This window comes from Falco peregrinus, chromosome 1 (genome assembly GCF_023634155.1).
Source record: "Falco peregrinus isolate bFalPer1 chromosome 1, bFalPer1.pri, whole genome shotgun sequence".
In the NCBI taxonomy this organism is placed as follows: Eukaryota; Metazoa; Chordata; class Aves; order Falconiformes; family Falconidae; genus Falco; species Falco peregrinus.
The window spans coordinates 97,763,497-97,787,591 of NC_073721.1; the positions used below are offsets into that span (position 1 = coordinate 97,763,497).

General features: G+C 40.3%; 3 protein-coding genes across 3 annotated transcripts in view; 2 read left to right on the forward strand and 1 right to left on the reverse strand.

Moving 5' to 3' along the window:
- Positions 1-434: 434 nt before the first annotated feature.
- Positions 435-3,490, reverse strand: LOC129784500 (atherin-like). The gene is made up of 2 exons (XM_055804577.1): positions 2,798-3,490; positions 435-1,609 (listed from the first exon to the last, which is right to left on the reverse strand). Exons 1-2 carry the CDS (start codon positions 3,241-3,243, stop codon positions 1,438-1,440), a joined length of 618 nt encoding a protein of 205 aa, XP_055660552.1. The 5' UTR covers positions 3,244-3,490; the 3' UTR covers positions 435-1,437.
- Positions 3,491-3,791: 301 nt separating this feature from the next.
- Positions 3,792-4,553, forward strand: LOC129785761 (translation initiation factor IF-2-like). Its single transcript, XM_055820124.1, has one exon. The coding sequence runs from the start codon at positions 3,792-3,794 to the stop codon at positions 4,551-4,553; it is 762 nt and encodes a 253-aa protein (XP_055676099.1).
- The window catches only part of ARID4A (AT-rich interaction domain 4A), a 50,550-nt gene continuing 30,339 nt past the window's right edge, over positions 3,885-24,095 (forward strand). Inside the window, exons 1-8 of the mRNA XM_055790246.1 lie at positions 3,885-4,076; positions 4,973-5,044; positions 6,262-6,372; positions 8,856-8,921; positions 9,856-9,946; positions 22,227-22,306; positions 22,414-22,508; positions 23,098-23,230. Coding sequence (XP_055646221.1) covers positions 5,039-5,044; positions 6,262-6,372; positions 8,856-8,921; positions 9,856-9,946; positions 22,227-22,306; positions 22,414-22,508; positions 23,098-23,230 — 582 coding nt within the window. The 5' untranslated portion in view covers positions 3,885-4,076; positions 4,973-5,038. The remainder of the gene's footprint in view (positions 4,077-4,972; positions 5,045-6,261; positions 6,373-8,855; positions 8,922-9,855; positions 9,947-22,226; positions 22,307-22,413; positions 22,509-23,097; positions 23,231-24,095) is intronic.

Genomic DNA, 24,095 nt, shown 5'->3' on the forward strand with positions numbered 1-24,095 from the left:
TTGTTAGCAGTGAAGCACAATTTTCTCCATGAAAGAAGGTCTGACCTTTCATTTTTATAATCCAGCTATTACTGACTGAACTTTTGTCAACTTCATATTCATTGGGATTTTTTTCCCCTTTATACCTGCACACAAAGTACTCCACAGCTTCTTACCATACTCTTGTCCATGCAGTTTGCAATCACTTCGATAAAACTTCGTAGGAAGCATACATCTGACCTTCATTTGTACAGAAATATAGGAATTCCACACAGTCAAAGCTTCTGAACTGCAACGCAGATGCTTACTAAACCACCACTGGAAAAATGCTGCCTGTTTACTTACAGAGTAGAAACACCAAGGGGAAGAACATTTGAAAAAAAGGAGAACTAAACACTCGAGACAAAAATAAAAAGCAGCTAAAAGTCTCCTGAATGTCTGCAAAGTCTAGCACAGAGTAGCATAGTATTTCATTACAAACTAAGAAGCTCAAGTGTTAGAACAAGAATCAGTATTTTTAATATTTCTGGAGAATTTTAGCTGTGTTCAGAGTTCTTTTATCTGCATGTAAATGCAGTATGTCCAGAGCAGTATGTCACTACTGAACAGAATTAAAATGTCTTATCCCAGAAATCTTGGTTTTTTGTCTCTCTTCTCAAGGAAGCCACATGACACATTCAACAGTTTTATTTGGCTGCTGCTTATTCTTAGGAAGAATACAGACATTCCTATACTTCCCTTTTCCTATTGAGTCCCACATATATGGAAGACTTTGGGCAAAATTTTTATAAATTCTGAACCAATACACCAAAGACATTTTAAAGGTCATAATTTGTTCTAATTTACTTACAACCATCACCTAAGCTCCAGAATTAAATATAACCAAAGGCCAGCGTTACACTTGAGAGTGCCTTAATGCTTTTTTAAAGTTAACTGTTTTTAAATTAAGAAACCTTGTGCTAATTTGCACAAGCCAAGACCAAAATGCATATCCCCAGGTGAATCTGCTGCATTGCATCTGTAAGACCTTTGGTACTAACAAAGTACACATAATATAAATACTGCTGCTTTGAACAATAAAGTTAAAAACATTTCTACCTTATATCACGTCTATTTACAGGGAGATTAGATCCTGAAAGGACTTACTATGATTGTGTCATTCTACAGCTTCTAAAGCTTTAACTTTGTTAAATTTGAGTGGCTCGGAACAGGACGGGGCACAGCTGCAGGATTCTAGTACAGTCAAGCTGTCCTGAAATCTCAGGGCTTGTTAACACTGACATACATTTAGGATGTAATATTTCAGTATCATGGTGTAATTGAATCCTGAAGTTCATATCCCAATGAAAATTAGATCCTTTCCCTGGCTTGCCAGAAGCACAGCTTTTTCATTCCATTATACTACACATCATCCCTAAGTTTTGTGAGAATGTTTATACTCTTTGTTGAGTTGCCCAGCTAGGCATTCTTAGGTGCTTTAAATACCATAAAAGAACAAGTCACCTCTCCTGCTGACTGGCTATACAGAAAGAGAGTCCTTCTGCTCACAATAGCTAGATGGGCGATGCACTGTGAACTTTCTAAGCATGCCAGTTGTAACAGATGCATCCAGGTGGACAGGGTTTTTCTGCTAGAAATCAGAAACAAGACCAATTACTTTTGTCACAAACTGTTATTTATTGAATGGTACTATACTTAGTATAAAGATACAAATCATGCCTCAAAAAAAGCTCACAATCTAAGTCATGGTTTGGCCAATACATTCCACAGAGAGATCAGAAGTTCACATCCAAAGTGAATTCTTGAAGTTTTGTTAACATTTGGGTTAGATTTAATATTTTCTAAATAATAATTTTATCTTCAGTTTATCCACTGCATAAAGTGGAACTGCAGCAGAGAATCAAAGTTCCCTCAGCACTAATGCCTCAAACATTTACACATTTTTCTATACATCCCCAGCTATCTTTATATTTACAACCCAAACTGAAACACCAGAGCTCTAGAGCCACCCTTCCCCCATGTTCGACTTCGCAGTCCATCCAAACATGCCTCATGTGCATTATGCCTTACTGAACTTTCAGAGCTTAACTGTACACCATTGCTCATTAAACTCCCTAGAGAACCATCCCTTTGCTCGCTGCTTTCCAAAGCTCCAGATGTCATAAAAAAATAGAAAACCAAAAATCACCTTCAAACCAGAACTTGCATGGAAACTACACCTCAACTAACAATGCATTTCTGTCAAGTTAGCACAATGGATCTCCTAACTATATTGACAGGTTTCTCCACTGTAGGTTTACATAAGCCTGAGGTAAGGCTTGTAGCTAAGGGTGAGCAACATCAAACAGATGGTCATTATACTTTGTGAAAAAAATAAGGTTCTGTGTTACAGTCACCCATGAAGCAAATTTTACTTGCCAGAATGTGCAACTAACATTAAAAATACATTTTCACAGGATCCAGTTAGTAACTCCTATTTAGTAGTGCCAAAACTAGCCCCTAAGAGCAAATACTCTTAGAAGACCACTGACGGGTGCAAGCACCCTGCCTGGTAAGGCTGCACCTTCAGAGAGCATCCATCGCAAGTATGGCAGGGCCAAACAAGACTACAATTCCTTCCCACCCCCCAAGCACTCAGCCCCGTCAACACCAGTCTTCCCCCGTCCTTGCTGCACCTTCCTGCGAAGGGGTGACCTCAGCCACCTGGCAGGAGGCCAGGCAGCCATCACAACCGTCAGGAACATGTGCAGAAGCGACCGGGCAACAAGAGACGGTCACATCTTCCCCCCCGCCCCCCCCCCCTTCCCCCGGGCTTTACCCCAAATGCGTCACGGGCAGCAGGGGATGATTAATGGCGGCGAAGCAACGCCTTCCTCCGAGGGATGCGCAGCGACCCGGGTCCCGCCCGCACCGGCTGAGGAACCGGCGTAAGGGGAAAGCGGCACGGGCGGCGCCTGCAGCCCCTACCTGCAGCCCCAGCGGCGTCTCTGCTGGGGCGTTCGGCACCGACCGCGGCGGGCGGGCCGCCTCAGCGCCGCCCCTCGACTCCAGCGGGCTCCGCGGGGAGAGCAGCAGCAGAACGGCCGCGGGAGGGGCCGCGCCGCACCGGGCCGCGCCGCTCGGCTCCGCCGCGCTCTCCCGGCGGGCAGCTCCACCGCGCGCCGCCACCAGAGGCGCCGCCGCTTCACTTCCGGGTCCGGCCGGGCCCGCTCCTGCGCCATCGCCGCCGAGCGGGAGAGGGGGCGCCGCGGCCACCACCGCCATCCGACGCGGGGGTAGGCCGCAAAGAAGAAACGAGGTGCGGCCCCTTCAAAGCGCGGGAGGCTGCTTCCTGGCGAGCCCGTCACTCTGCGGCGCAGCTCCCTCACCTCCCGCCACGGGAGCGACACCGACCACTCCCGCTCCCTTCCTCCTGCGGCCTAAAATGGGAAAGAGCCGCACACAAAATGGCGCTGGCAGGCTGACCGCGGCGCATGCGCGCTGTACGCCCCGGGCCGCCGCCGCTGCAGGACGCCGTCTCCGCCCCCCCCCGCCCCCTCCCTTCCTCTCGTCCCCGCCCCGCCGCGTTTCCAAGAGACCGCCAGCACCAATCACAGCGCGCGGTCGTTCCTCCTGGCCCCCGGCCGTGACCAGTCACTGCGTCCACAGCTACATCCGGATCCAGCTCCTACCAATCAGCTGCGGGGGGGCACTGACTTCACTTCAACCTTCACCAATCACCTGGCACTCCGTATAAGCACCAATAAAAAGTCTCCGTGGCGCTACCTGCGTCGACGGCTGGCCAATGTCTTCCGCTAGCCGCCCGGTGACCAATGGAGGTGCTGTCCGCGGCGCCCAATCCGAGCGGGGCAGTGCCCCCGGGGCGTCACGAGGGGGCCAATGGGAGTTCAAGCAGGACAGATTCTGCTCAACAGCTTGTTATTGGGCTCGTCGCTGGTGATTCGGTGCGAGTCCGGGCTGGAGGGGGTGGAGCGGGGCCGCGCTCAGCAGCCGCCGCTCGCGGGGCTGTCGTCGTCTCGGAGGGGGCCGCGGCGCTGGGAGCGCGGCGGAGCTGGGCCGGGCAGCGCGGGGCTGCCCACTTCGCTCCGAGTTTCCAGGTAGGAGGCAGCGAGGGCGGCGGGAGCCTCGGCAGCTGCAACTCCGCTGCCGTCCCGGGGGAGGGGGGCGCGGAGCGGCACCGGGAGCTCCCCCTTCCCCCCCCCACCCCCGCAGCAGCGCGCCCATCCGCCCCGCGAAGGAGCGGGGACGCCCGCCGCTCACCTCACGGCGGGGACGGGGACTCCCTTCCCCGCCGAACTCCGCCTCGCGCTCCCTCCGAGCGCCCCGGCCGCTCCCCCCGCCGCCGTCCCTGGGGCTGCCCCGACGCTTGGCGGCGGAGAGCGCCCGCCCGCGCCGCCCTCCACCCTCAGCCCCCCTCCACCCTCAGCCCCCTCTGCCGCGCGGCGCCGGCCCACCCCCGCTGCGCCTCCCCCCACACACACCCCCGCCGCGTCCCGGCGGCTGCCCGGCCGGCCGGCCGGCCGCGGAAGGCGTCCCGAGGTCGGGAGCGAGAAGTCCGCCTGGCCGGCGGATGAGGAGGACGGGGAGGAGGGGCTCGGCGGCACGTCCCTTCGCGGGCCGCAGAAAGTTGCGAGGGCCGGGGAGGGGCGGGGAAGGCGGTGGCGGCGGCGGCTCCCGCCGCGCCCCCCCTTCCCCGGCGGGGAGCTGCCCGAGTGGGGCGGCGGGTTTCCCTGCCGGGCCGAACGCGCGCCCCGGCCCCTCCGCCCTGGGGCGGGGAGCGGGAGCAATGGCGACGTGACACACCGAGGGGCCGCCGGGCGGGAAGCGGCGGCCGCGGCCCCGCTCCCTCCGCGGCCCGGCGGGGCTGGCACGGGCGGCGGCTCCCGCCCGCCCGCGCTGGGCTCCCCTCACGGCCCGGCCGCCCCCTCACGGGGAGACGCGCGGGTGAGCTTTCAGCCGCCCCCCCCCCCCCCCCCCCCCCCTTGTTTTGCAGCGTTTTCCCGTGTGCTGGTGGGGAGGAGAAGCCTTGGAGCTGGAATCCCTCAAATAACCTTCAAAGATGAAGGTAGGCTAACTCCGGAGCGGGGAACGGCTGCTCCCTTCCCCGGCCTTGCTGGCTGCTCTGGCGATTTCATTTTTAATCGCCCGTCTCGGCGGAGCAACAGTAGGATAACGCTGGCCGGGGTTTCGGTGCAGGCTGTAAATCCTGTTTCTGCTCTCCAGCTGAGGTGTGGGTGAGCGCCCCTCTTACCGTCTTGCAGTAGTAGTCTGAAAATTAACAACGTCTTTGAGTTGTTGTCCTTTGGGCTACGGTCTTTAAATGCTTCCTGTATCAGCAGCAGCTATTGCAAGTTGCAAAACCACAGCTTTTGTCCCGCCTTAGCTGTTGCCAGTTTTTTGAGTGCAAAGGCTTAACAATTGCAGTATAATTTACAAAAGAAAAAGTTCTTTTTTTGCTTTCGCAGTTGAAGAAATAGTAACACTTTTTAAAAAAAAAAACAGCAACAGAAAAAGTTGTATTATGCGCCAATTTTCTTCTTGATGGACATTTTCGACATGGTAATTTTGTCCTTGTTTATCAGTTGCTACAGGCACAATAAAGTGACATGTTGAGTCATGAAGTCCAGAATAAGGAAAACTGATGAGAAATACTTCTCTTTCGTAAAATGCATGAGTAATTAAGTTTTGATAAAGGCATTTTAGGAAAGAAAAATCCTAGTTTAACAACAGTTTGAAAATTACAGCAAATTTCTCCTATATAGAGAATATTATAGACTTAATGGTAAGTATCAGGTTGATGGCAATCTCAGATGTTTTAAATAATCAGTGTTACTGGGTTGCCTGTAGCTGAAAAAAGTACAACTCTTTTATCCTGCCTTTTTGCAGTTCAAATATTTTCCTTTTGTATGCTGTATAGGAATGACTTGAATTAATAGTCACTCCTATACATTTTTACCATTTTTATAAGATGTTCCAAATATCAGTTCAATAGCCTCAAAGACATTTCTGGGAGGGTAATTAGGGTGACAAAATGGGGGGTGGGGTGGATGAGGGCATGTCAATATCACTGGCAAAACAAAACTTATAACTTCTTTGATGTTTTTTTTGTTTTCTGTTTCCTTTTAAAGAGCAGTGTGATTGCCATTCCAAGTACAGACACTGCTTATCACTTAAAAGTTAATAGGTCTAAAAGTTAAGATGTGAAATAAAATACATAACGATGCAGCTAAAAAAATAAATATGAAGAACTAAACTTTGCTTTTATTTTCTGTTTCTTAATAGGCAGCAGATGAGCCTGCCTACCTGACAGTGGGAACTGATGTCAGTGCCAAGTACCGTGGTGCCTTCTGTGAGGCAAAGATTAAGACAGTGAAAAGGCTTGTGAAAGTCAAGGTAGTACACTGTGGTTGTTGCTCATTTTATTAAAGCATTGTGTTGAAAGGGCTGTCAGAGAAGATCCTAGTCCTGAAGATGAGGAAATGTTCATCACTTCAGTATCGATTTTAAAGGATGCTTGAATGTTGTTTTTCATATTTTGGTGTTGGGTTTGGGGTGGTTTTTGTTTGGGTTTTTGTTCTTTTTGAGGAGAGATGTTGGTTTTTTATGAACAAGAATGAACTTTCAGTTTACCTGTTCTTGCTGCTTTTTTCCTGATTATGGTTGCCTTCTGTTTGCTAATGCATCAGTTTCACAGCAGTCAAGTTTTGATGTCACAAATAGAGAATTATGGCTTTACATGAATAATAAGGAATAAGAGCAGCCTCTTCAGAAGCAGAAGTTCCATTTTATTCCAGCTGACATTCTCAGTTTTATAGCTTGGAATTTAAAAGGCAATGCCAAAATAAATCAACATAACAGGAAAAAAGATGTCAATAATTAGTTTCTCAGACCAGATTTCAGAACTGTCCAGGGTAACATTTTTTTGTTAAGTTTTGCACATCTTACTGTTGGTTCAAAAATGGCATGCTCTGGCTGTAGCCGAGTTTCTACACAGACACAGCACTGGCACGTAGTATTCCTTTGGTTCATAGGTCTTATGCCAAAACAATCAAAAAAGAAAGTAATTATTTTGGTGTTGCAGTAGTGTTGTAAATGCTACTATGGGAAAACCAAAGTAAAACTTAGTTAAATAAAAGTTAAGAAATCCAAGTAAATACAGGAGTTGTTGTTCTGCTTTGTTTTGTCAAAATCTTCCCACTTCCTACTTTCTTGTTTGCTGTCCAGGATATGTAAATAAGGTATTAGTGACCCCCAAACTCCTGACAAATAGAGATGAAAGCTGCTTTTTAGAACTACACATCCAAGTTTTCATGTGCTTTAATGCTTAGATCAAGTAGAACAGGCTATCAAGTCTCTTCAGTTAAATATATAGAGCATACAAATTTATCAGAGTGCTTTTCATGAATAGGAAAAGAACCACTAAACCACAGTTCAGATATTGGAGTCTTTTCCGCTGTTCTTTATAGAGCAGAAATAGACATTTGTGATGTTCTTTGAAATCTGTGTTAATGAGAAGCTCTGAAGGAAGCAGTGTGCTGCCCTTCCTGGTCTGACATCCTTAATTTTGTATCTGTGTTTTTGGTCTGATAGAGTATTTAGGCTGTTAGTAGGTGTGAGTTTCCTTTTCTCATTAGAATCATACGGTTTATTGCTCCATGGGAAGATTTGGAGTATACGAGGCTGCTGTGTCTTGGTGGAAATTCCTGTCACTGTACGTCAGTTATATTGTAACAACTGAAGTTTTAAGAAGCTAGGCCTGATACACTAATTAGGAGCCTGTAGGCACACCCCAGCATGCTTGCCAGGAGTGCAGAGTGTCCAAAAAGTCCAGTAGTCTTTTTCTGAGTAGCAGGACAACCTGTATTCATCTCAATGCTAATAGGAAATGTTAAAAGAAAAATTGCATAAAGTGCATTGTTAACCTGAGTGTGTGTTAATACCAATGCTATTTCATCATGCTGCTAGTGTTACATATATAAATAAATACAGCTATAGTGTAAACTATGGTTTGGGGGGATAACTGGGGAAGCCAGGAAACTGGACTTCTTTATTAGGTGGCAAGGAGGTTCCTGGAGCTTTTGATTACTGAAAAAAAAGAGGAATTCTGGATTTTTTTAGTAGAAACACGATGGGTGTGTTTGCTATAGCAAATGGTAGTGAAACGGTTACCAGTGTTGACATCTAAATTGTCATCTTTTATGTTTCTAAACTGTCTCTGCAAACTCAGGGATTGAAATTGCATGGGCTGACATTCACTCTGTCTCATCAGTGTTACCTTCTCAAAAGTAGGATTTTAAAGGGAGAAGCGTAGTTTACTTACACTGTAACTGATGCTTGTTGTCACTATGCTTGCAGTATTTCACCTCCTTACCATACAAAAAAATTCTTTTGCTCAAGGTAGGAGAAATGGTGGTATTGTGGTCAGTTTGCGATCTTTTGACACACATTTAATAAGGAGAACTTATTGCAGTTGTAGTTTAGTACTCAGTGTTGTCAATAAAGTGCTACAGCTGAAAGAGAGAGGAAAAAAACCCTTCTGATCTGGAAGCCAAATTCCAGGTATACCCTGGATTTTATCAATATCCAGGCTCACATCAAAACATATTTTCTTTACCTTGGAATGGCTGATGTTCGATTTGCCCTGCTCTTTATGATGCTTCAGATTTAATATTAAGTCTTAGACTTGGGGCTTCCTGTCAGTGAAATTGTCCATGTCAGGTGTTTTGCATTCAATAATGTTTGAGTCCATCTGATGGTTAAAGATTTATTTTCCAAATGAGGATTATTATTATTATTATTATAGATACAGTTTCATACACTTTTTCTATGCTATTAAAAGTAAGATACATATTAAAAAGTTAATTAATATCTTGCAGGTGGTCCTGAAGGGTGATAACTCAACTCAGTTAGTGCAAGATGACCAAGTGAAAGGACCTCTAAGAGTATGTATATTGCATGACTTTTTTTTTTTGTAAACACGTTAATTTATTTGTAAAATTCTAAATTCTGATACTGTTTAAGGGGATAGCTGTTCTACAGATTTTAAATCAAAGAAGGCTCATCACTTTAGATCAGATTGATTCTGAGTAGTCTTCAGTAGCTTTTAGAGGCTCTTTACGCTTCTCCATGGAGCATACTTCATATGCAAACAGTTTTGCATGAACAGTGATTTTTGTGTCTTCTTACAAGATACAAAACTTACAGGTAATGAAACTTCAAAAGTTCTTAAAAGTAATTAAGAGCTTGATGGCAAAGCTAAGTTTAAGCCTGTTAGACAATAGTAAATACAGTTTCTCTAACTACGTTTGAAAACAGTTGATGCGTTCTATATAAAAACATGTGCTGATTTATATTTTTATATTTAACAGTTGTCTGCTAAAATACCTAGCCACATTATAAAACACTGAACACAAACAGAGCGCTGTAGAGGAGGTCATCTTTTTTGTATGTCTTTTCTCTGTAGCTACCTTCAAGAATATCAATGCGTTTTTGTAGGCTGCTACTACAATTCTCGTCTAATGGACAGTATAATAATGTTTAAAGTATAATAAATAGTCATAATTGCATGCATATCAGTAATAAAGTAATAATTACTTTGAATATTTCCATTTTTCCAATTGGCCTTCTATTATTACTTGTGATGATGTAAGTCCTGTTGAAATGAGCTGTTCTGAGTTTAGTACTGCTTTACTGTCTACTTACAGTTCAGCCTTCATACTTCAGGACCTTTGTTCTTACCAGCTAAGTAACTAAATTTTGAAAAGTAACATGAGTCTTTAAACAAATAAATCTAGCTTGCTGGGTGAATTAATGCCTACATGTGTTTTTCCCCATTATATGAGTTAACATGTAACCTTGAGATACTCCTTTTTGCAGGTTGGTGCAATGGTTGAAACCAAAATGCCCGATGGATCCTTTCAAGAAGGTGTTATCAGCAAGTTGACAGACGCTAGCTGGTATACTGTAGGTGAGTAGCCACATGCTTTCGTTTATAGTCTGTAATATTTGAACAATATATTTCTGATTTTCAGTAATAATGTAAGTAATTATATCTTGTAGTGCAAGATCTGAGATAGATTTTGGAGGGGAATTTTTTAAGTCTTCCAGGTCTTGTTTCCTTTTCCATTTAAAATGGAATGATAATTATTTGATGCTCAGTGAAGCTGTTGCACAGGTAGTTGCAGGCCTGAACAATCGGTGTTTTATTTGGCACAGTGTATGTATTCTGATGGAAGTTTCACTTGCTGGAATTCAGAATAACTTTTGCGGATTTTAAGACATAAACCTTATAATTGCACTTCTAGCTGAAAATCTGTGGCATGTAATGAATGACTGAAATGCAAGCCTTCTTCCACTATACGCAATCCCATACACACAAACCCCTGTTGGTAGTACCACTGAGCATTCTGAAGTTATTCCTGTTGTTTTATGTAGGGTTGAGGGTCAGGTTTTGTATGAAAGAACAGAAGACCGTATCTGTTTTTTTAGGAAAATAATTGGCACTTTACTCCTTAAAAAGAGGGAAGATTCATTTATAATGTGAATAACTGTTTGCTTTAAAATAATTTACGAATAATGATTATATCTAAAGTGAAATAGAAAACTGCTTCTCATGTTGGAGGCTCAAGCGCTTTTCAATTATTGAAATAGATACCTCAGAATGCCAGGTCAGCAAAATTTCAGAGTTGAACAAGAATTCATTACAAGATAAGTTTTATTTATTTTGAATAATTAAATGGTCATTCTGATCTAGTTTTTTCTGAAGCAGCACCCCACCAACATTCAAGTAATACAAGATAAGCAAACGAAAACCCACAGTATTTGAATCGGAGAGCTTTGCAAGCACCTGTCCTTTTTTCCCCAACTTTCTTATAGCAGTGGAGCATTACATTCACTAATAGTAGTATGGAGGGAACAAGGGAACATTCTCCACTGAATTGTCCTGTACATGCTACTCTTCAGCATTGCTTTTGAGATTAGTACCCGTAAATTTAAACTGTCTCTTACTAGCTGCCTTGATGCCAGACATATTCAGCTTTACTTCATATTCTTCATACTCTCTTGAGGAGTCCTCTGTCCCATGAACAGTCAATTATTTTGATTCAATAACCCCTTTTTTAAGGTATGAAGAAGACATTTTCAGTAATCCAGCATTTCCATTGCAGTAGGTGAGGTTATGTTGTCTTTGGTGGAATGACGGTAAGGCTCTCATTGCAGATAAATTGTAAGATTTTATCATTTTATGATTGTTATTGTTACTGCATGCTTTAAATACAAGCAGGTTGACTTACCACTTCACAAAGCACACTTGTTATTTGCAGGATTATACTCGAGTGCAGATTTAAAATCTGCTTGGTTTAGTATTATGATGTGACATACTCAATGAAGAACACTGGACCTCCAGCTCTGCTTTGTCATAGATTTGTCTGCTTTGTCCAACTCTGCTTTGACTTAGAGATTCACCATCCTGATACAGAAGAGATAAGAAATAGCCTTGCACCGATAATTTCATGGTTTATGAATTAGTGTTTCCATTTTAAAACTCTTGTTTTAAAATAGTATTTTTAGCTAATTCTGTTTGAATTTTGACCAGAAGATTTACATCAGTAAACTAACCCTATATACACCTGCTCCAGTGGTTAAAAAAGGCTTTACACTCTATTACTTGATAAAACAAACATATTTGTCTTCTTACATTTGATAAATGAACTTGAAATCCCCTGTTTTGGGGATGAGTTTTGTCTGTTTTTTCTTTTCTCTCCCTGAGCAGGTACACTTCTGCCAAAAATCTTTACTTGATGAACTGGTAATTTGAACAGTAATACAAGCTCTGCCCTGTATTAGTGGAGTTTTGTTTAGATTTAACAAGTTGTTGAACTCTCCCCAGTAATGTAAGAGATGAATCATGCATGCTGTGATTCTTACTTTATAAATTTATTAAAGCACAGTTCCTCAGAAACTTGAACCAATGGATTAATTTATTATTGTAATTTTATTTTCCAAAAAAATATGTTTTGACAGGCAGAATAGGGAAAATAAACTCATCAGGTTTCCATATGCAAATGTATTAAGACTGCTAGGGTTTTGTAAAAATTTGGAGCTGGGGGTGTGGGTGGGTTTTAAGTAATCTTACGGCAAGTTAAATGCACAGTGCTGTAATATGGTAAGTAGAGTATATATACCTATGACTATAAAAAATGCAATTCTAACATGTTAGAATTGTATATACTACTTAGGAACGTTTTTGTGAGTTGTCTGTGTTGATGTGCTTATTGATTTTGAAAGCACAGGTAACATTGACCAAAGCAAGCAGATCATGAAGTTCATGTCATTAAGAAAATGGTAATTTTACTTTTAAAATTGGGAAACTGTTCTAGGTCGAGTACAGAAACACTGGGGTATGAAAAGTAAGCTTTATCTTTTGCTTGCTGCTTCCATTGTATCTTTGTAGGAAGTTTTGGGTAGATACTAGGTGTGTGTTTATGTTGCTGTGAAGCAGAGTTGAATTGGTTCCTTTTTAATAGATGGTGGGCTGTACTACTTGGCACTCTTACTGACTGATTCAGTCAGAGCTAGAGTTGAAAGGGAAGTGGATCAAACAGACTTCAGGTTTCTAGAATGTGTGGCTCAGTGTGGTCAGGCTTGAGATGGAAAGTATAAGGGAAAGCCTGCGTATCAGTAGTACATGCTTTTCCTGTACTATATATTTTCTGTATGATGTAGCATCTCTTTCTCAGTGATCTAAAAGTAGACTGATATGGATGGGGAAGCCAGTAACATATATAGACAAAAAATTTCAAAGTATTAAGTACAAATACCTGAAAAAATCCACCAAAACAAACTGCATGCCTGTCTTGTGAGAAGTAACGATGTTCGCTTTTGCAAATCAGGCTCTCTGTTTCAGATAAGTATCTAAAGAATTAATAAAGTCTGCTGAAACAACTTTCCTTTGTGTTCAGTAAGGTGAACCAGTAGAAATGCTATGTTGAGTTTGCTGTAGTAGGATACTTTGCCACCAGCATAACGAAAGAGCCACAATGACAAGCAGTTAAGTCTTACTTTAACAGTAACTCCTGCCTATTAGTGGTGTTCATGTACCCAAAATAAATAAGGATTTATTTTTATTGCAGCTGCCATGGAATCACTTTTTCCACTTACTTTTTTATAACAACGATGTTACTGTAGCCATTTAGTCATGTTGAAATTTTCATCTGTGATTTGGAAATAATTTTGAAATCACCTTTGAAATTCAGCTTTTCAGTATAAGTGGGTAAAGAAACAAAAGCTGTTTGGAGTGAAAGTTTTTAACAATATCTGGAAATGGCATTGTACAAGTCAGCCCTCATCTGCTCAATGGAATCTAAAGTGGCATGACACTAACAGCAGTTTAAGTTCTTTGGATAACAAATGGCTGGGTTAAAGATCTTAAAGGTCTTTTCCAACCTAAATGATTCCCTGATTTTGTGATGTTTTAATCTTTTAAATGCAATTATTTAAAATTAACTTACTTAATTTACAAATTTTAAAATGATGCATTGATGCTTTTGAAGTGCTGAGTATATTGCTAGGTGATAATTGCATAGCATTAGAATGGTCTATCAGATCTACTTTCAGCTGAGCCAGGTTTTAATTATGGCTTACTTAGTGTACCATCCACCTGATTCTCTGTTAACTTGTAAAATGCTTCAGGTAAATGCTGAAATAATGTCTCAAATGATTAAAAAACAAAAGAAAACCACAGCTCAGACCACACCTTACAAAGTGTGTAGTTGTATTTTCCTTCTTTCACATTCTCTCTCTTACAAGCACTACCAGAATTTCAGAAAACAGAAATACTTATGTATATGTTCTTTAAGGAAACACTTTTGTATCACTTCTGTACAGAACTAAAGTGATGTAATGTCTATATAAAAGTGAGAAACAGTATTTCAGTTCAGCAAGCATCCAAAGAGTTGCTTTTAGGATGGCTGGCCTTTTTTATTGCCCCGTCAAAATGACAGTGTCATCTCTCTTTTGACAAAACTCAGGTCAATAATCTGTATGTGCTTAGATCTTGTTAAGTGCATGTAATTTAGCCATACCTACAAGGTATGGTTGAGCAAAATAAAAAAAACAGAACACAGACACTGAGCCTTGTGCCCTGTATTTTGCTAGATAAAATCATGGGAAAATTTTTCTGAAGGGACAAAGAGAAAGATGTATTAACATTGCGTAATTTTTCCTCTGAAGTGAGTAGGAATTGGGGACAAAAAAAAAAAACAAAACAGTGAGAGGTACTTGCAGTTTCTAGCCGGCCTTGCTGTCTGCAGTAGAGCTTTATATACTGTTCAGAGTGAAAGGGAACATGAATCCGCATTTTCTGAGAATTATGGCTTTCAGGCTTCATCTGCTACTTTTATATAAGAGAAGACGTATCTTTTCTCCTTTGAAAAGGAGTTATCATGAAATGGCAGAATATTTTAACATAAATACTAAAGAATTTATTTTTCTCATTCTTTTCAACACTGCATGAGTCTGCAAAGCCAACAGCGTTTTTTTCTTTTTGGCTCTAGTATGGTGATACACATCAACATGGCCCAATTTTGGCTGTGCTGTAAGCCAGACACCCACTTCTGAGACACCTCTGAGAGCCCCATACCTCTGCTTGTGCTGCTCTCCGGCCTCACGTGGTGGTAACTTCCTCCTCTCATGTAGTCACTGTGGCAGTTTGCAGGGAGTGCTGTGTGAGTGTGTGCTGAGAGGAGTTACATACCTGAGTGCTCATTCCTGTGCGAGTGAAGTTTTGGGTAGTTGGCTTGAATTGTTCTGGAAATGAACAGCCACCAGTTGCATCGCTCTGACGTACTGCGTTTAGGAGGGTAGGTGACAGAAATGAAAGGTATTAAGTATTTGTTTCTAATCTTCTTTCGTGTTGCATGGGTTTTGAAAATTCCGATTCATAATTCTAAGAATATCAGAAAATGAACCAACAGTGATGTCCTAGGACTCTCAGGAGTAGGGTTGCTCACAGGAGCTATTTATAGTCACATTTTCCTATTTTTAAAAGTTTTCCTCTTCTGATGCTTTGTGGAGATATCTAACAGGAAAAATTGACTTGGTTCCAGTACAACTTTAAGTGCCTAACGTGTCTTACTCCTGCGTGAAGATTGCTAAAAGCTATCAGTGTCATTTCAGTCAGTTGTTTTCATCCATGCCAGAGGCTTATTGGTTTGTCTTTTTATAACTTGAACAGCACACATTCTGTAGTATGTGCAAGGCACTAGTCATGTCTGCGTAGCTGGTTTGACCAGTTCTTCCCAGTATCCTGTTGAGTTCTACATCGCAGAAGCATCACTTCATCTTCCGGCTATGCATGTGTCATCCAGGAATCCAAAACCACAGGTGCAGCAGGGGAACTGTCCACTTGCCCCCACTTCACTGATGCTCTAAACCGCCCTGATCCACCATAAATACGTTCTTTCAGTCTTCAAAATGTTACTTGGGTGAATTTTGAGGAAACCCCACCCTGTATTTGCCTTGAGTCAGACATACTGTTAAGTGCACCTATGGCACATAGAAACTGTGCAGTAGCTGTGTTGGTTGCTTTCTGGAGAATTTGGAAAAAAAAGAATAGTGCCACATTTTGTAGTCACATGAGTTTAGGCAATGTGCGGGTAGAGGAGCAGATGGGGTGGTGAAAAAGTGTGTTAACTGATCCTTGTTACAGATCAACTGGAAAGAGCCTTTGGTTATACACTCACCTTTGTTGCAATGTAGCCTGTTAAAAGAAAATTAAATGCTGTGTACAAACAATCCTGTAGGGAAAGCAGGGAGGTAGAATTTTTTCTGTAATCTCTTCATATGTAACAATAGTAGGATTACTGTAACATCTCAGAAAAAAGCAATTTCAGACAGTAGATTTTTCTTTGTAAGGCGACGGTCTTCTATGAGTAGACTCGGAAGGTTGCACTTCTGTGTTTTCAGTGATATTTCATATACATTTCCGTGGAAGAACTGAAGCTTATTTAGAATTTTTGTTTGTTTGTTTGTTTAATTGAGTTCTGTAGTCTCTCCAGTAACACAATAAACTGCAGTATCTTGCTCATAAGCCCTTTGACAGTGATGAATCCATAGTTAGTACAATCCTTGTCTACAGGGTCATTCAACAAGTAGTGCATGACTCTTGGTACTTTCTATATTTTTTCCACAGCTGAAAAACAAAAATCTGCAAAACTTGAACACAATCATCTAGAGATTCGTAGAGGGCATCTCTGGTAGTTCACAAGTTACTGCTTTGTCAGGCAGATAGTGAAAATAATTAATTGTACATAGTGACACTGGAGCAGTTTTTACTTCTTGGTACATACTTTGTCTTGGTAGATTTAAAAGTTTCTGAATAGGTTGTGAAATGAGAAAGAATTGTTTACTTGCTGCGCAGCATAGAATCTCATCCTTTGGGCAGCAACAATAAGATGGGCACCTATTTAGGCAGAAATCTTCAACAGGCTGCCGGCTCTGTTGGATTTGAAGTTAGCCAGCAGATGCAGCCTTGAGAGTTGGTTTCCTTATTTACTTGTCTGTTACAGGACTGCCTTGTTCTGGTATTACTGATTGCACTGTCTGTAAGTAATATCGTAACTATTATGAGGATGTTACTGCTAGCATCTTGCTATGTTCTCTTTTCTTTTTTTTTCTTTTTTTTTTTTTTTTTAAATCATAGGAATATTTATAAAAACAAGATGTTAAACTGATCTGCAGTACTTTGTGGCAAGTTTCTTCACTGTTCCTAAAAAAGATTTTGATTAGTCGACTTGTTAATATTTCTTATATAAATAAATTGGTGTTGAGACTGCATTTTTGTGAGGGCAGGGTTAGTATTGATTTTGTTAATGGCATACACAGGCCTGCTACAGGTAGGGAACAGAAGATACCTTGGAAGATAGCTGCTCTTCAAGAGTGAGTTGAAAGTTGCACTTCCATTGTATAATGTGTTTTTGAGGTACTCAACTTTTAATCAAGAGAACTTTTTTCCTATATTTTGAGAACTATTGCATTGATTCCCACCAGGAGGCTTCATTTTCTTTTTCTGTCATAGCATGGGCTTGCCTAGGCTTCCACAAACAGAATAAAAATCAATTCTGTTTCTTCCCTGTTATTATCAACTGGGGTGCAGTAACATTCTGAAAATCTCCATTTTCCTTTCACTGTTTAAATATGCTTTGGATGGAGCATATTGAACTCCATTCTTGGGACTAGAATAAGCATTGTAATAGAGACTGTGGCTCCAGGTTGTACTGCTTAGTCATGGTTTTTCCCCCTTCTGTCAGTATTCGTCATTAAGCAGTATATTTGGAAGAAAGGTCCTGGCCAGCAGAAACATTGCTTTTCTTTCTGTCATTCCTACTTAGTTATATTGGCTCATCTTAAATACTAGTATGTAGGTTCCTGGCTCACATGTGTCATTCTCTTTCCAGAAGTATTTACTGAAGCAGTCAGCTGGTACACTGTTTCCCCAACAAGTATGTAGCCACCCCAAAATGAGGCAATGGTTGAACTTAAAGGGCTTCTGCTTTTTCATAACGTGTTTCTTTGGAAGGGGCAGGTTTGTAAATTCCTCTTCTAAGGTGAATATTGTGGCACTTCAAACACATCTCTTGATGACTGCCTTACATGTGTATGGGGAGATACCTCTGTGTCTTCTGTTTCCTTCCTCTTCAACGCAACTGATAACGTTCACTAAATTCCTCCTTATGGAATACAACCTCTAGAATTTCTGCTGTTGGAGAATTTGGGATTGTAACAAAAACCTATTTAAGGAATGATTAATTAGTGCAAGTTATTCAACATTAACATTAAGTTTTTAATTTGTCTGTTAGTGCTAGGCATTTTAACTAAACAGTCTTACTTCTGGATGAGCTTAAAAAGAGGAATGAATTTGCAGCTTAAAGTGTATTACATTATTCTGACATGACTGCTATCATAGCATCGAAGTATTGCATAGCATTGAAATGTTCTGTCTGCCTTACTGCTTATGTTTATGAAAACCGTAATATATGATGCTGTGCATTGAAAAGACAGTCTCTTAAAGCCTCTGGGACTAGCATTAAAAAGTCATGCATAGGGTGGCAGTAATAGTACTTTAGTGGTAGGTTTTTCTTCGAAGTGAGTTGGAAACCACAAGGCTTACTTTGTTTAGGAAAGGTATGTATTTTTAAAGGTGCTGAGGCTATCAATGTATGTTTCTGATTACCCTTACAGTAAGGCACAAACAAGTATTTTCCCTAGAAGAGAAAAAAGTTTAATATAATAAGAATATTAATATATAAAAAGTTTAATAAATATTTCATGCGTTGTGATTAATTGGAGAGACTTCCTAATTGGCCTCACTTTAGTAATTCAGATAGTTCATATTTTCATGTGTAAAATGGTGCTGTCCTTTCTCCGTTGACACTTTACATCAATCACTAATTTAGCCAAGGAAATCTTTCTTATTATGTTGTTCTGTTACATACACATTTTGTTGTTCTGCAAAAATGTTGTTTTGCTCAAAGTTGTGCAGCTGTGCTGTCAGTTGCAGGTGCTCTTGCACATGTCCACAACATAAATTATTGTAGAATGAGCAGGCAATTTCTTGTATATCTAAAAACTCTAATGTTGTCAAAGAAAGTTTCAGTTTATCCTTGAAGCAGTTAAATGACTTCAAAATACCAAAAATATTAGTGCCTTCTGTTTCTGCCCTGCATGGTCCTTCTACCTCTTCCGCTACTAGTCCACATCAAGACAGAAAATTAAAGGTAACCGCCACATTTCTGTTCATCATTTTAAAAAGGCAAAGTCTTTTTAAGTAATGATAATGCTGTAGTATTTCCTTCTATATAACACCACCTAGTTTTCATTGTTGTCTAAAAGCATTTTTTATATTGAGCAGGTGATGTCTGTAGGGGTAGTTACACACAGATGATAAAAACTTTCTGTTTTTTTCATTTGTGTGTGTATATATGTATTTACATATATTTATGTGAGACTCCTTAGGGCTGGATATGTTGACTTTATCTATTCTTTTAACCTGAGTGAGGGGTGAGAGGGAGAGAAACTTCAGTCCTGGAAGAAAATTATCAAGGTAAAATGGAATATTGGACTTGATTACTTTGAATCATGCACCCTTGCACTCTGCCATGCACTTCCTTTTCCCCAGGTGGGACACTCACATGGCTGCTTAACAGAAATTTTTCTACATTTTTATTTAATGGTTATGCTGAGTCTTACGCCTGCTGCAGTTCAAGAAGGAGGTCTGAAAATTAGTGATTCTCTGCCTTCCTCTCCTGAAGTTGTGTGAAAATTGCCTCTCATATGGAAGCAAGTACTCAATCCTTCTGGAAAGAGTGACTTTCCTTTTAGGGGTGGGAGAGGGGCTTTAGAAGAGGCTTTGGGGTTTTTTTTGTTTTCTTTTTTTGTAGTCCATTTGGGGAATGCAGACTGGCCTGGCATTTTTTCCCTCTGTGTCAAAGGACAAGCAGCTTTTAGAGATCAGGCCAGTTCTGTACCTTCAACTGGAGAAAACAAAGAGCAATGGCAGGAAAAGGCTTGTAGGAAGAGGGCTGTTTTTGAGGCATGGGATAGACTAGTTTCCATTCAGGTATGAAGCTGGGAACAGAGCTGAAAGCATGACTGCCAGGCTCTGAAAGCATACTCATGCTTTCATTGTCTCCAGGTCTGAGGGGCAATTAGGAAGACTTGAGTATTCAGCATTAATTATTTTTTCTTCTATGTTGTTTTGCCCATAGAAATGAAATACAAATTTATGAAATTGACACTTGTGCAGTTGCATTTTGCAATCCATAATTACCTCATATTGGTAGGGAATATCTAATTTTGTGATTTTTCAAAGTTGTAAGTTAACTTCAGTGTTTGTTGTAATTGAGGAAAGCAGAATATCTGACACAGTTCTTAATTGTCAGAATTTCCTTGTGTGTCATAATTTAGAGCAGTGTGGTTTACTAGTATGTTTTACTTAATGGCCAGTATTGATAAGACGTTTATCTTTTAGGGATGAAAAAATGATGTGTAATCTGATTTATGAATGGTTTGCTTGATTTCTTCCTGTACCATACTAGTTTTAATTATATAGGTAGAGCTTCCAAAATTGGAGATAAACTAGACTGATGGGTTTTTAATTACTTACTCACTATCAAGTATCAGGTTCTGTTTGCTTTTTTCAATAGTTACCTGTTGTTAATCACCAGCCATTTGTCCCCTGAAATGATTATTTGTGGAAAATTAGTACTTTGACTTTAGTTCTGAATGTGTTTTGACAAAGGATGATTGTAACCTGCTTTTAAGTCTCTTCAGAGCAATGAGAAATGGCACACATTGTTGAGTGCACAGAACACTTGAAAAACAAACAAAACAAAAAAGAAAATCCCAACCAACCAAACCGCTCTAAAACTTAAAAACGTGCCAATGAAATATTGTTATCAAAGTGTACAGAGAGCTGAGGAGTGGCACATTTGGAGTGGGTAATGAACTTAAACTTCTAAAGGGTGGCACAGATTTTTTTGTTGTTGTTAATGTAAATCTGTGACAGTGCTGAACTTCAGGATCACTTTGAGTGCTCTGGTGTTTGCACTTAACTGATCAATGGATACCAATGCTGAGTTAGCAATGCAGAGGGGAAGAGCTCATACTTTGTTTTCCCAGTTAGTGTGAAGTGTCACAGTGGTGGCTTCCTTGAGCTTTAAGCTAAACTAGAAGATTTTCAGAGTAACTTACTGGTATTGGAGTTGACAGGTCTTACTGGTATTTATATTTTTAAAGTTTTGAAATTATTGTTAACTAGTATAGCTAATTAGGCATATAAGTATCTGCTGTTCTTGAAATACTAGGTTTTTGGAGGGGGTTAAATTAGTTGCTTTGTGTGCACAAGTATTACAAGCTGTTATAATAATTCAGTAGTGGAGCGTACCACAGCAGTATCTCTGCTCTGAAGATGGAGGAACCTTAAAGCTTAGCTTATCAACTTTAATGATATTTGTATTCGTACCTTTTTATATAGTTATTGCATTATTTATTGCAGTCTATGATTTTAATCTAAGATTATGAGAATGTGACTGTTCTATTTAGTTATTTGACAAATAAATGCTTTTCTTGCTGCAACTAATCTGTGTTTTTGCCAATAATACGCATAAATTTGATATACGTGCTAGCTTGAGAGATTCTATTTTTTTTAATAGAAGTATGCCAAAGTTATTATACTGGTATGCACAACACTTGAAACTCCACACCCACCCCTAAGTTCAGTACTGGCCAAAGCGTGTTTCAATCAATTTAAATATAGAGCAGTATTCTGCACTTTGACCCCATATAAATAAACTTTTACCTTACTGGAATGCCAGACTGCAGCCACCTGGTCTCTGCTCTTTGAAAAGGGCCTGTACACGTGGCTCAGACAGTGGGATCTGAACCAGTGCAGGGGGGAACTAGTAACTTTTCTTTCCTTCTCTCCAAGGAAATTCTCATGAAAAGGTTTTATTTAAACTGGCTAAAGAGTAGATACTTCTTAGGCAAAAGTTGCAGTAGGTTCATAGCATTCAAGTGTTCTTCAGCTGTGTATTGATGGAAAGTGATGAGACTTCCCTTTCACCTACACAAGTTTTAAGAGGACAGGATGTCTACTAAGTATGCCTTTATAAGTTGGTCACTTACAGTTACAAGTTTCCAGTACTCCCAGTGTGTTGGTAGCACAGTATTGATAGTGTAAGAAAAAGTGTCACACACTTGTTCTTCCTTCCATTCATCTGTATTTTTGTGGGGTTGTTTGTAGCAAGAGGGAAGATTAAAAGGTAGCGTAAGTAAGGAATAAATGGGTAGAGTAAAAACCCAACCCAACCTAACAAAAAAAAGCCCCCAAAACCCCAAAACCAAACCCTAAGATTGTTAGATAACAGTAACTGGTATACAGCCAGTAGCAATGGTTTGAAATGTTCAGTGTATTGATAAGAAGGATGTCAAATTAGACAGAGACTGTTGCATCCAAAGGCCTCACTTTATGCTGCCTTGAATCTCTTGTGGGAAACTTACTTGTTCGTAGACCGAATCTTGAATACCACATTTCACTTTGCTTATGAACTAAGTAAGTATTAAAATGGAGGTCTTGAAAGTCATTTTTTAGAAAATACTCTAGATTGTGACATAAATAGTAACTTGTTTTGTCAGCTTGGTAAAGAGATCTAATCATTTTGTTGCAATGTATTTTCTTGGCTTCATACTAGTTTTTGATGATGGCGATGAAAGGACCTTGAGACGAACTTCATTATGCTTGAAAGGAGAAAGGCACTTCGCAGAAAGTGAGGTAAGACAATGATGGACATGCAGTGAAAAATAAGTAGTTAATTTGTATTTTTTTATATAATAAGAAGAAATTGCAAACTAATTTTGTTCGCTCTTTTTTCTATGTAGACACTTGATCAACTGCCACTAACCAATCCAGAGCACTTTGGAACTCCAGTTATTGGGAAGAAGTCTAATAGAGGAAGAAGATCTTCTCTTCCTGTGTGAGTTTTGATAGTGCTCTGTTGCTCTCCTTTCTTTTAGTGTCCTTTACTAAAACTGCAGTGCCATTGAAGTTGTGTGCACAGCTTACGGACTTAAGTAATTCAGTTCATGCAGATGTGTTCATATGTTTGCAGTATGATGAAATTGATTTTTTTTTTTCTTGTAGTAGCCTTAAGAATGTTTGTGCTTCTTTTGTATAATAGGAACTCGTGTGTCAGGAAATGCAAGATTTTTAATCTTCTTTACACTTCACATAGTAGCAAAAAAGGTGCTTTTAAATTTCTGGGGTAGCGACCATTTCTCTTTGTTTCATGTCTGTGCACAATCAAATCCTGATTCATGCCTCCAATTCCAACATGATGCTGTTGTAAAATACTACTACTTGGAAAGAATTTCTACAAAGTTCCTCTTACTAAGTAAGTGTGCTTAATATTTAAGTGTGTCTCAAGCAATTTCAGCTCTTAAAATGCTAATATTTTTTTTGAAGCTTTGCAGAACAGGAAGAAAGATCTCGTTGTAAGCTGTATCTGCTTTCAAATACTAACTTCAGACAAAAGCTTTAAAATACTTTATGTTTTAATAATTTAGTACTGAAGATGAAAAGGAAGAAGAAAGTAGTGAAGAAGAGGATGAAGATAAAAGGCGTCTCAATGATGAATTGCTTGGCAAAGTTGTGAGTGTGACTTGCAATTCTGAGAAGGCAGACTGGTATCCAGCTTTGGTAGGTTGCTTAAGATGTTGACATCTCTAGTGTCATGCTGCTAATATCTTTTTAGACAAGAGTTTAATCTGATTTACTAAGTTGTTCATATAGCAGTTTTCCTGGATAGGATGGTTTGTGTACTTAACAATTTTTACAGCAAAGTTATGGGTGTAGTCAGGCTAAGCCCTGCTGCCCATATTTGGTAAAAATACAAATATTCTACAGAAACTGTGAAGAGTAGGAGAGCAGAGATTAGTGTTGATGTATAACTTAGTTTTATGGCTTTTAAGTCTTTCAAAACTGCCCAGAAAATAATCAGTATGTAATTATTTTTCTTCTAAAAATAAGATAAGGTAGGACTTGCACTACCAGGTAATTTAAGAGCAACTAGATTTATGAATTTTAATTGCAGTGGAATTTTTATGGTTTTGTATTTAATGATTACCTTTTTCCTTAGACTTTCAATTTTATGAAATACCAGTTCCTTCCATGATTGCATTTACATAAATGGCCGGTTACTCTAGCAGTAGGTGCTGGTTATTATTTTTATTTGACTATCAGTATAGAATACAGCTGTTCATTGCCATTGCTGATGATAAATATTAAATAAATTCAAGTATAAGTAGACTTGTACTGTAAAGGTAGACACTTTGCAGGCTCTTCACACAGAAGAAAGTTTATGGATATATATTAGAAGTTGCTTTCTTCAGTAAACTTCTTGATCTTGTCAGACAAGCTCAGTACACGTCTTCCATCATCAATTAGAGGTGCATTTGTTTAAAAAAAAATCTGGCATATTACAGGCAGGTTTAGTTCACTGATTTTTGCAGATTTTATTTACTTAACTGTATATTCTGTAATTCCTTTATTTTGAGTCTTCAGG